Here is a 13323-nt window from a genome sequence, read left to right as displayed (position 1 = left end):
TCTCCTTCCCTTCTTCTTTGTCCCTCTCTCCTTCCTTTTTCCCCCTCCTTTTTCCATCCTTTCTTTCCCCTATTTCCTTCCTTCTTTCCTTCCCTCCTCTCTCCCTCTCTCCTGCCTTCCTTTTTTCTCCCTCCTTCTCTACCTGATCTACATTCCTTCCTTTTTTCCAACCTCCTTCCTTTCCTTTTCCTCTCTCCCTTTTTCCTTCCTTTTCCATCATTTCCTTCCTTCTTCCCTTCCTTTCTCCCTCCTATTTCCCTTCTTCCTTCCCTCTCTTTCTTTCTCCCTCCCTTCCTTCCTTCCTCTGTTCTATAGTTTTTCATGTTGACTTTCTTAGGCTCATTGCTTTTGAAAAACAGAATTGTAATTTTGACAATTAATGTGCTATTTCATAAACATGAAAATATATAGACTCTCCTAACCATTAAAAGCTCACATAATTTAAAAATTGTGAGTTTCCAACATTGCTTTTAAATTAAACGTCATGCAAAAAAGAAGTATTTATGGTACAGATTTTCCTTTAGAATCTCATATAAAAAACTTCCAACAACCAACACCATTTTCCACCAGCTTGGGTATGGCCCTCTCACTAACCTTAGGAAGAGATCCATATGAAAAAATTGGGTTATCAAAGACCTGTCATATAAGTACAAGTATTTAATCAGTGACAGGACCTCATAATTATTAAATTTGCAGAACAAATAGTCTCTCTGAACAAGATCTAATTCATAACTCATGCAGGTATATCTTTGTCTAAGAATATACATAGATACTTTTATTTACATCCATCTCTATCTTTGTGTATGCTATCTGGATATGAAATTTGTCAAGGCTAAGAAAGAGGTGTCCTTGTGGTAGAAGTTACTTTTTAAAATGTGGCAAAATGGAGCAAATTTAAACAATGAAGCACTAATTAAAGAAATGCACCACAGACACTGCATCACTAAGAAAGCCAGTAACTTTACTGAATTGTCTGCAAAATACAAATTATACCTTATTTCCAGCAGGAGAAACTTTTGAAAATTTCCCACTTTTGTTCACTACAGACAGCTGAATTAAGTCCCTTGAGATACACAGATGTGGTTTAACTTAGTTATAACATCTTGTCATCTAGTGGCGACAAAGTCCAGCTTATGCCGCTGTGAGCCTCTATTTTAATATTTGTTGCAAATGCTTGTATGCCCTCATTTACAAGCTACTTTTTGAATTACTGTCATTTAATGGAAACAAGTTCCCCAGAAAAAGAAAAAAAAAGAAGAAGAAAAAAAAGAATACAGCAAACCATCTGAAGCAATCCAAGTACTATGCCTACAGTGACCCATTTCTGCTCTACTCTAAGAGAACACAGGTACTACCATTTAGAGTGAAAAAAAAAATCTATCATTTAGTTGACCTCTCTGAATCAGAGTGAGGTATGGATCAATTTGAGGTATGCACAGGGAAGGCAAAATGTAACACCCGATTATAAAAATAACCCAAATGGACAAATTTGATGCAGACGGTATGTGGCTAAAAGCTTGGATTGCTCCACATCTTTGGTTAAAACATATTAACAAAAGCCTCTTATTACATCTACAATCTGAAGCATTCTAACATATACCAATATCCCATCAGTCCTTCAAAAGATCTGTAGTGGCAGGAAATTAACGCCATATAAGTGACGACATCACAGCAGATGGCACAAACGGGAACAGATGAAGTATTCCATGTTTAGGCAACAGCCTTTATTGAGGTTTCAAGTGGCTTAAAAAAAAAGAAATACAAAGCATTTACTTTCTGAAAGAAACACAAGAAGAAAGGGGCAAAAAAAAAAAAACCCAAAACCCTCTATGCCTAAGTTAAAGACTTGGGTAGGAAAGATAAAACAAACACGTCCAGGTACAAGAGGGCTGACATTCTTGTTAAGAGAGAATTGGCATTGTTATTTTAAAAATTCTCACTTTAGTTAACCTGAAAATGATCTGAAGATGACAGGTATTTTCATATTCATCATTACAAAACTGTTAGATTCTGCCTTTGGGAAAAATATGCCTTTTTGCTATAAAACTGAACTTTCAAAAATGTTGAAATGAACAGTCTCGAAATGAAAGGCACCAATGCATACAATATACAGGTTGTGCAGCTTATGTATATCATATCATTGTCACCAATAATTCAGTTCGATGATGTTGCTAAAAATCTTTTAAAATAAGGATTAGTGATTACAATCCTCGCGAGTGAACAAAATGCCACTTTGGGGGTATTTTAACTTGCAATGAAGAGTGTTGCCTAAAAAAAAAAGATTTCTGCAGCTGGGGTTCTGTAAAGTAATACTCCCTCAGGGCTCTGCCCCAAACTCCTTACATACAAAGGAATCTCTGTGAAAAAAAACACAAAATTAGCTTTGCAAATACAGTAAATGGTAAATTACAGAGAAAGGTACAAGGGTAAAAAAGATAGACAGTTATTGTTGACAGAAAGTGACTCATCATATTCAAAGTTGTGCTTCTTCTCATTAAATCATCTTTTAAAAATTCTCAGATTATCCCTTCACTATCTTGCCACCACTTCAGATGAATTCAGTGGTGGGAACAAGAGGTGACTGGCATCCATTTTCAAGTGATTCTGTTCTCTTAAATGTTCTTATAAAACCATTGTCAGAACTGCTATAAATAGCCAAGGCTTCATCTTCACCCTGGCTTCTGCTGGTTCTTTAGCTTACTTTAAACAACCACCCCCTTAGAAACTCACTTTTCCTTTTTTCCTGTGTTGCTGAGGCAAATTGCAAGGTAAACTAATAATATGGCTATTCTTCGTATTTTCATAGACTGACCCCCTCCCCACCCGCTGACAAGTTTCTACTAACAATTCTGATAAACCCAAAGTGTTTTGAAATGACAAAGCACATTTGTGACATATTTGCATATTTTATACACGTCAAGTTAAAAATCTCAGCAAGAGACTCTAAGAATGGGATCATGCTTAAGGTTAGGAGAGTGGCTTTGAATACTGTGTGTGTCTATGTGTGTTTACATTTAATAGGTCAGGGATCCAGTTCTGCTTTTCCTCTGCATAAATAGCTTTCTTTCCATGTTCCATGGTCATCTTATCAAATAGGATGAATGAATTAGCTGAATTGTATTCTGCTTAGAGTATACAAAATATGAGCACAAGGCAGACTGGCATCCTCGTCAGGCACAAACCAGAGAACTAATTGGGAATTTCAGATGAAGTTAGGAAAATAGAGTCCAGTGAGTAAAATCTCTTGGCTTCTGCCACCCAGCGGCAGCCTCTTATGATGAGAAATACACAAAAACTATGCAAGTTGATGGGGAATGGGTCTCAGTATGGCCTAACTAAATTAGATTTGTTTGTGCTGACTGCATCACTTTTGTGTGTGTGTGTGTGTGTGTGTGTGTGTGTGTGTGTGTGTGTGTGTGTGTGTGCATGTTTTTTTTTTGCTGCTAGTGTCAATGCATCTGATTGGGAGATGAAACTTGATCTCCACATACCATGAGAAGGAAATTGTTCCTAAATTCTTTCAAAAACCGAAACTACGCTTGGAGAAGAAATATAAGCATTTCTTATGGCACTAACTTCTTAAAGGGGAATGACCCAGAAAATAATCCCCAGAGACATATGTTCAATAAGTCATTGTTTCTCTGAACGAAAAGGGACATAGAGGATCTTAAATGGGTTTTCTTGCAATGGCTATTAACTCTCTTTATTGAAGGAAAAAATATGACATACATGCCTTATGCAGAAGTGACATTGTGGGGTTGCCTGATACACTGGGCTCCCTCAACAACAGCCTGATGATACCAACAAGGTTTGTTGAGTACAAGTTAAAATAAAACAATACTGGGTACCTGTTTCGTTTTCTTTTCTGTAGCATCAAGTTTCTTCATATTTTCTCTAAATGTGGGCGAATATAACTTATTCACTGGGTTATCTCCACATCAATCACATTTTTTTTTCTGACATATCTTCAGGATGTAATGTACCACCACTCATAGCCCATTCCAGGCAGATTAAAAAAAAAAAACAACAACAACCAAATAGTATTATCAGTGGGCTGAATAGCAACCAGATGATTTGGGATAAAGGTCAAATTGTAATCCTTACTTATTGGAATTCTGAGATGCACAGGGGTATACCTAAGATCAGAAATGGGGCCCTGCATTTGGTAAAATGCAAAAAAACCCAAAACTTCCAAACTGAAGGAACTAATCAATATATACAATGGATGTCTGTTCACCCAGTAGATTGCAAATGTAGTTTTTAAAATGATTTAGGTTGTTATGATGTGGTCAATCTAACCCCACAGGTTATCCTTTCGACAACTGATTTTGATTTTGTAAAATGTATGCAGAGTAAAAGAAAACTGAAAGAAAATAGTTACTTAAATGTGCAACTGCACAAATATACCCCCCTCCCACTATTAAGATAACAAAAACTTCTGCTATTACCATAATTATTATATATTAGAAAGCTATACACAAGCATGTTAATTTCACAGATTTTTTAAAAGATTCTTAATATTTTATATAATTAGAAATACACATTTCAAAAACAAAACTTCTACAAAGAGAAAACAGTTATCTTGGTTAGCAAAGCATGGAGTTCTTCATGGCTTAGGGTAGTGCTTTCTATACAAAAAGTCCCTTTTTGCTTTTTTCAGGACTGTTTAAAATATTAGCGAAGCTATCAAGAAAAAAAAACACATTTTGGCTTAAGTAAACTACAAAAAGCCACAAATGCTTTGCAAACTCTGTCTTACTTTTTATATGAAAATAAGCAAAATGTAATGTACATATTTTTATATTTTTATTTAATAAGTGATGCAGACCCAGAATTTTTAAAAATTAAATACGTTAGCCCTCAAACTCCACATTTTTATAAGTATGGTCCTCTTTTAAATGTCTTTGATCCTTTTAACTGAGTGCCATACTCCGATGATATGCCTGAATGTTTGTGAGCAACATTGCTATGTTAGGTGACCTCATCAGTTTCTAACATTGACCAGTGGCCACCCATTGCTGGGTCTGTCAAAACATCTATACATTTTCTATATGTTGCATATCAGCTGCTTTCTCTCTCAGTAAAGATCTGCCACTTCTGGCAAATGTTTCCTTTTGTCTATTTACATGTAAATAACGTTGAACCTGCAACATAACACTATCTATTGTAACATACATTTTGCAAGGAGCACAACAGTGAAAAGAAGTTAGCCTTAAAATCTATTTTGTACAAGTGTTCTGTTGTACAACTCAAGTGCTAAGCCTATCTCAGCATTTCTGTTTACCGTTATACTGTATCACTGAGGCAATTTAAAAGTACTTTTACAAAACAGAGTACCTGACTTTTTTGTTCACACACGGCACATATAATGCATATCGACCCCCCATTCCCCATTAAGGTATAGCACACACACACTGCAAGAAAAAAAAAAAAAACTAGCAGGTAATCATTTGATCATGTTGCCCATCCTTCAGAGAGCCGCATGCGCTTGACTGAGGGACTTTCCCTTTCGTCCGGCGAAGGTCTGGTGAGTCCAATGGGGGAGTGGAATTCATTCCGATGATCCTCTCGGTCGCTCCCATCATACGAGCTGCTACAGCTGCTCAAGCTGTCAACAGGAGATCTCCCCGCCTCGTGGCGCGTGTGCTGTGGGTATCTCGAGGGGGTGGTGGTACGGTCTCTAGGAGGAGAAACAGGTTCTGACTTGATGTTGAGGCTTTGAGTAGAAGGCAGGGAGAGATTTGTACTCTGAGATAAGTGAGTGCTAGTGCAAGCTCTGTAGGAGGAAAGGAAACCCAGTTACAGATTGAGGAGGCCTGGAGCCCCCAGGAACGCACAATCACTCTCATCCACATAAAACATCCCCTTAAAGACTCATACCGATTCTTGTGTGTGTCAAGAGGGTGAAGAGGAAATACTGAGAATGAGTGGACAACTGAAGCATCCCTAAACTCATCATGATGCCTTGTTTTTTAAAACCTGTAGCAATTCCAATATTTAACTGGTTCAGGCTTTTCTTTCTGGGTTCTGACATGGCACCTAAGAGCTTTCAAAGAGCTCTGGGTGGCAGTGCCCAGAATTATGGTCCAAGAGATGGTGGTAAGAGATTTTTCTGAATCCTTTACATTCTGTAGGACTTGAGGGCATAGTATCTGGTTCTCAAATTAGACCTCCCTAATCAGTAAGACTGTTTTGACATTTTTTATGTGTATGTACCGAAAAACTTATGATGGAGGCTTTTATATATTTACTAAAGAAGCATATGCATAATCAAGTTACATCCTTTATATGGAAAGTGAAGAGATTTTTAAGCTTCTGATGAATAAGGCCCACAAAGCCCTCCATACAGTAAATAGCTCTCTTTTGTATTGGGGTGGAGAGCTGAGAGAGGAAGGGAGGCTAGGAGCTGAAAGGTGAATATAATTATTGGTATTTTACAGGTAGTTATAAATGAATGTCAGATTTTTACCCTTGACAATACATGTAAATAAGTGGAAATTCTTTATTCCTACTTAACTATGCACGATGAAAATAGAGTTCATTTCCTCCAACTATATTGCTTTCATTAATGTTAGTCAGGCATTGCCATGTATGTGAAACTGTAAGAATAAAGAAAATGCTGAATTTACATCTCCCTATTATTCTAAACGCATCTAGGTATGTGAGACTCAATGGGAGAAACATATTACAAAGAAAGACCTGGTGGTGATTCAATTGTGCTTAGAACATTTATTCTTCCTTGCTTTCCTCAAGAGCTTGCACTTCCTTCAAATTTTTGTAAGAAATGGTGATGCTACCAATCTTAGGAAATAAGAATTAAACCAACCTTTCAAAGGAGATTGATAGACAAACTATCATTGGCCAGGATCACTCAAATAGAAGGTTGCATGCAGAAGCTGTGAGCATTCTAAGGCAAATACAGGGCTGCTGGTCTATACAGCAGGAGTGTACCATGGCAGAGAATGCTGACATATGCTATGTACACCAGCACAACTTGCTTCGTGCTTTGCTAGGAAATTTCAAAAATCTTTCTCCCCCCTTAAATCAAGGAAAAACAAAAATAATCACTTAAATGAAGACCCACCCATCTCAGACAAAGGGACCCAAGACTGCCGGTATAAGCTCCTATTTCATTTTCCAATTTTAAAAGAGGCACTTAAGTTCTATTTTAGACTTGGCTGTGAATGTGTGATTATATGCATGCAAATTTGGGAGAAAGTATATGATAGAAGGAATCAGCTTTGTGGGAGATACAATAAGTGCTGAAAACGTATAGGAATATGAAATTAGACAGAAATGAGAGTTTATGAGTGATGTTTTGTACAAAAGCACCACCTACTGGCAAAAAATTGCTTTCCCTTTCCTATTAATGCATCGCGTAATATAGGAAATAATTTGAAAGGAGAATGATTTGTTTCTTTAATAAACATTTTCTTTCTCTAACCTCTATGAGTCTATGGAAGCAAATCAGTCTTGATATTATCTATCTAGACACCAAACTGATGTTTCACATGATGTTTCAGGTATGTTTATGTTCTTTGAGCAATTTAAAAATGTTTATTATATTCTTAGTCTTACTGTATTCCCAGATATGAATCCCAGACTGTTTAAGTCAGGGAGAAAGTAGGCGCAAGAACAAGAAACAACACCGACAGTGCTACATCTTCCAGTTCAAGGGTGGGATATTTGCTCTTGGTTTAAGCCTTACTTGGTGATTATTTTATGTAGCACTTGGCACAGAGTAAGCAATAAATGCTTGCTGCCTTGTAGCAAGAAGAAAACCATCTTTTGAATTTGGGGAAAGGATGTTTACTAGACTATATGACTAAAATATAATTCAATAATTCTTGTATGAATCAAGAAAATATTTAATAATATTTGTCTGTGAGGAAACTGAAAATAAAGTGGCATATCGATAAATGTCTTTTTCAACTCTGCAATTTAAATTTTGTCTTCACTGCCAAAAGGAAATGGAGAAATGAAAAATTATTCTGTGAACTGAATCAGTGAAGATAATAGCTAAGCTGGACAAATCAGGTTTCCAAAGCAACCTTCATTCTCTCAAAAATATCACAAATGTTTTTGTTCAATCATAAAAATATCTTTTTTTTTTTTGGTGGGGGGAGAAGAGAGGCTTACGTTATTTGTATAATTTTTTTTCAACTCTCATAAGCAATTAGATTCTTTCAGTACAACTAAGTGGAATACTAATTATTCCTCCCTGTAAAGAAATCTTGACTCTGCTTCTCACTAGTCATGTGACCGTGCAGTCACACATAGACTTTCTGAGTTATGGTCTCAGCAGCAGAATAGGGCGAGAATACTCTTACCATCTGCCCCACAGGGCTGTTTCGAGGAAAGCACTGTGAGATATTAATGTTTTAAGTAGATTAATACAAATACTTTCATATGACTTTTGGTGATATTTTATTTTATCCTGAAAATTTATTTCAAACACTTTGTTAGAAAAGCCTCTTTAAAATCTCTGGGGAATAAATCCACAAACACGAAACTTTTAGTTCGTGAGATGATTATGTTAGATACTTTGCTACAAAATACATCATACTGTGTGACTGTTATAACACAGGAATTTAATTGGTCAGTTTTCTTATTTTTTATTTTCTTATTTTTAAAGAAATAATTCTGGAAAATAAAGAACAGTCAATTAAAAAAAAAACACAACTTAGCACTATTCATGCCAGATTCAGATACAGGAACCAGTAGAAGATTGTGGTTTGGTGTTTGTTTAGATATTGATTTTGGACATAGATAATTGTGAGGAATATGTGCTACTATTGAAAAGAACATGTGGAAGAGTAAAAAATCTGATCTGCAAGCTGCTCACATTAAAGTCCACACTGAAAGTTATCATTTACTACTGATGCCAAATTTAGAACTGGGAAAACACCTACCTTTCCCCGTATTCGAACAGAGATCAAATATGACTGGATAGTTTTATTCAAATTCTTACTGCCTCCGCCTGTAAAATATATTAGAGTATCTGACCTATTTTTACCTAACCTTTTCAAAGTTGCCTGTACCCACAAATAGCCTTCTACAGTATGCATTGCGCACCCACATCACAAGAATCGATGTCTGAAAATGCTTAGAAGGCATGCCTTTTTAGATAATAAAAAAGCACCTAAAATAAAAGGGGCATTTCCTATGGAAAGCCCATAGGCATTGTTGAGTTTTAAAGAAGAAAAGCGACTTTTATGGAAAATGACCATTTTTTAGAAAAAGCTCACTCTTAGTCACACAATTGACTCCCACTGATCTTGAAGGGCCAGGTTCTTCTGCCACATACTCCCTACGTAAAACTCCCACTAACTTCAGAAACTTGTGTAGGAGATTACCACCCAAAGTGAATCATTCTTTATGTTGGATGGATAAAATCAGATGCCAGGTATTTTTTAAAAGCATAATTATGAAGGCCTAAAGACATTTCCACTTAAAAGAATACACACGTTGTTCTCTTTATTTTTGGTAGAGTATTGACGAATTCAGTGACACTTTGATAATTATACTGGACTGCCAGTGTTCATTTTGGCTTAGTTGACATTCCAAAACATCCCGCTTCCTCCATAATAAACAACTTCCCTTTGAAATATCAGACCTGCCTGTCATCCTGGATTTGACCCAAGGTCCCAATAAGACATTAATCTCATTTGCTGTGAATCTTTCAGTTGATTCTTCTGAAATGAATCAGAGTGGCTGAAATGAGTCTTTTGATAGAGATCTAGTGGGGGAATTTTTGATATTTAAAATAACTTTTTAATGTAATTTAATTATGTCAAATTAGGCTAGTATATTTGAAGTAACTCCCTTTCTTAAAGCCACTGCTTTCTAGGAAGATGTATTTTTAAAAAAAAAAAAAAACCACACACCTTATCATTTATAGAAGAGTTGGAAAAAGTGATGACAACTCTGTGTGTGTGTATGCGTGTGTGTGTGTGTGTGTGTGTGTGTGTGGTGTGTTATTTAGTCATTCAACTAGTATTAAGTACCTACTAAGTACCAGGGACTGTGTTAAGAGGATCTAAGTGTGTGTACACTCATGTGTATGTAATGTTTTGATAGAAGATGAAGAAGAGCTGTATTTACTATATTATCCAGGGACTCCAATTCAACAAATATTTATATATTTACTATTTAAAAGTCATTGAAAACTTATATCATAACTTCTAGGGCAAGACATGCAAGATAAGAAAAAGCATAGAAAGGAACTTTCAAAATCAAATCATACTTTTTTTCTTTGACTTTATCTATATGAATGCTCAGTTCCCCTCCAGCCTGAATTCCTTATTTATTTCAATCCACTGAAACCTTTGCTCACGTACTGAAGGCCCTTTATTGGCTAGCATAGAATCTAGTAGCTAATGTATAGTCACTTTCTAAAAAATCACAAAGAATGATGAAAAATATAAATGAATATGAATTTAAACTTTAAAGTAATCTGAAATGACAAAATATCTTCACTTATACCCCCGATAAAGCCATGTTTGAAACTAACAATGCTGCTTTTGATTTATTACTGGTAATTTCTAAGAAAATCTTTTGCTGGTTATTTTGAATGAAAATTAAAAAATACCTCTCCTGTCAATATTGGACAGAATGGACTCACTGTCATACTGTAGCAATGCAATACCACATTTAAGGAAAGAAAAAGATTTGGGTCTGGTTTCTATTTTATACGTTAGTCTTCCTTGGGAAACTGATTGGAAATATGATTAAATAACACCCATTTGGGAAATCAGTATTCCTGGATTAAGTGACAAAACTTCCAAGTGAGTAGAAATATACTGATACCATATATTTGAAATATCTCTATGTTTAGAGAGCATCAGAAATGACTTGAACAGTTGGAGTTAATTGGCATTTTAAGATATTTATACAGTGAATGTAAGATCATATTGGATCTTTAATGCTAATGACAAAAAATTAGAATATACATGAGAAAATATGCTGTGAGGTGATATCTTCTCCTACTTGTGATCTCTGGTTCTAAATCAGTCACTGGAAAGTGAAAAAGGAATTGGTGTTCTATTAGAAGAAATAGCTGTGTCAATCAACTGTGGAGTTCTTTTATCTGAATTTAGCTTGATTATTTTTTCTAGAAATTTATCTATCTAGACAAAGACACAGACACAACACACACACTGATCAAGTTAATTTGACTGGATTCAGAAGAAACCTGAGGGTGTAATGAAATAGCATAAAAGGATTCCTTAGCTTTTAAAGGGAAAAACAGGCTGGGCATGTTGATGGAAAGCTTCCATGGCTTAGGGTTGTATTCTTTTAATTTTACAGAAAATTTAAGGATATTGTTTTCTGATGATGTTTAACAGTACTTCACAGATACTACTACATTACGTAAATGATTGATTGAGAGGCAATATCTTTCTTTAAATCTCTTCTCTACTAAAACTCTACCCTAATCCTTCTGGTGTCATGAAATTGATTTTGGCCTTTGAAAGTTTATACAAGTGCAAATTCTGGACAACACCATTAAAGTAGAAAAGTTCCTACAAGTTTGACATGGACTAAATTTCTTGTACAACTGCTTTCAGAGAGGCTTGTCTCTAGGAAGATGGCCACCAGGGGATGAATTTTTTGTATTTATTCTAACTACTACAATTCATAAAGATCAGGTACGCAATCACAAAGGGGATGTGATTTGCATTACTTGCTTTACCATTTAACTTTTTAAAGATGTGATTTAGGAAATGACAACGTGGGAATACAAAAAGTGAACAAGGCTGACTCAAGATTTCATTTCTATCCTTTTTGGTTAAGGGGTGGTTACATTTAAATAGGAACTCATTGGAAACAACTGAGACTAAGTGCTGAGTGGGTATTTGACATGTGCATGTCCAATTTCTTTGGAATTTTCCCCATTATGGTATTAACAGATTTAGGCAACCTATTGCTTTGTAAATAAATATTTTATGCTTATATGAAATGACTTTATGAAAAAGTCCATTATAATAATATCAAATTTCAGGAATCTGCAATATCACAAGCAAATTACCATATTCATCTTGCTTAAGTAGGGCCTTTTTTTTTGTAAATTATAAGTGCAAATATGGAGGAGCTAGCAATACTTAAAATAATTTTCTAGTTTAAATCATTTCCTGGTTCTTTGTTTAGTTAGAAATGTGAGTCTGATTTTTTTTTTTTTTGCATTAATCTCTCTATAATATAACCCTCCAGGTACTCCTGTACTACAGAAATATCCTAAAACCACCACAAGAGGGCAGGGATATACATTTTCTGGTTTCAGAAAACAAAAATTAAATATTCTATCCAGATTTAGGTAATTAGGCTATATTTTTACAAGGCAGCTACAAATATATGAAGCCTGCATGTCACTTGAACAGATGGAAATATAACAATTCTATGATCAGATCTTAACCATGTAAACTTTTATTTTCACTTATCCTAAATAATTTTGTCTCAATTATATCAGAAACATTTTTTAGAACTACCAATCACAAATTTATTCTCTATCTCCAATAAACTTTACATTTTGCTTGGAGAAAAACCATAAAAAGATGTTGTCTATTTTATTTAATGCTGCCCTGAAAGAAATACCAATGCATTTTGCTAATAAAAGTGGAAGACTTAAGCCATCAATAATAATTTACCTTTCTTAGTAAAGGATGTAGAAGATTGCAATTTAAGTACATACTTTAAAGAGTTGCTGATCTAATACTTGTTTTCAGTTTCAGTGAAGACTATAGTATAATGGCACATTTTAGGTGAATGGACTCTAATACCATGACACATTTTTAAAAAAGCATCTTTATCTCTTAAAAGACTATGATAGAGAAATAATATTGCTTACCCCAATTGACTGAGGGCAGATGGTGGCATGTTATGTAGGTGCTGCTGTTGCCAGCCAGTTACTGAACCAAGATGAAGAGCACTGGCTGTATTAAACCCAGAGAGAGATGATAAATCTGCACTACTCAGTGAGTACTCTAGATTGGAAAAGAAAAGATAATCATGGAGAAATAATTAATTTTAAAATGATTAAGTGGTGACCAGAATCAACATTTTTACTTCCTAACATTTTCATAATTGCAATTATTTTATTTCAGAAAGACAAGGGAGTCATTTTTTAATTAAAAAAAGAAAATACTAAATGTTGGGGGAAAAGTAGCAGTCCAGATAAAACTGTCTAAATATTAAAAGTATAAATTTCTTCAATGCATCATCATTACAGTGCTGGACTATATTACGTACATTATTCAGAGTATTAGATTTCATAAACTTGGAAGGGTTTCCTAAATAACATTGTAAGAGACACACAGTTCATAA

General features: G+C 35.1%; 1 protein-coding gene across 13 annotated transcripts in view; it reads right to left on the bottom strand.

Annotated features, from left to right (window-relative positions):
- Nucleotides 1-940: 940 nt before the first annotated feature.
- The window catches only part of MEF2C (myocyte enhancer factor 2C), a 194409-nt gene continuing 182026 nt past the window's right edge, over nucleotides 941-13323 (bottom strand). For 10 of the 13 annotated variants that reach the window (XM_072606190.1, XM_072606195.1, XM_072606199.1 and 7 more), the window contains 2 exons: nucleotides 12848-12983; nucleotides 941-5776 (listed from right to left, as the gene is read on the bottom strand). In XM_072606190.1, the coding sequence (XP_072462291.1) occupies nucleotides 5455-5776; nucleotides 12848-12983 (458 nt within the window). In that variant the 3' untranslated portion in view covers nucleotides 941-5454. The remainder of the gene's footprint in view (nucleotides 5777-12847; nucleotides 12984-13323) is intronic. The other 3 variants (XM_072606198.1, XM_072606196.1, XM_072606197.1) reach the window with 1 other exon arrangement.

This window comes from Notamacropus eugenii, chromosome 4 (genome assembly GCF_028372415.1).
Source record: "Notamacropus eugenii isolate mMacEug1 chromosome 4, mMacEug1.pri_v2, whole genome shotgun sequence".
Lineage (NCBI taxonomy): Eukaryota > Metazoa > Chordata > Mammalia > Diprotodontia > Macropodidae > Notamacropus > Notamacropus eugenii.
The sequence above is the reverse complement of the archived record's forward strand: the minus strand, read 5'-3'. Positions and strand labels throughout refer to the sequence as shown.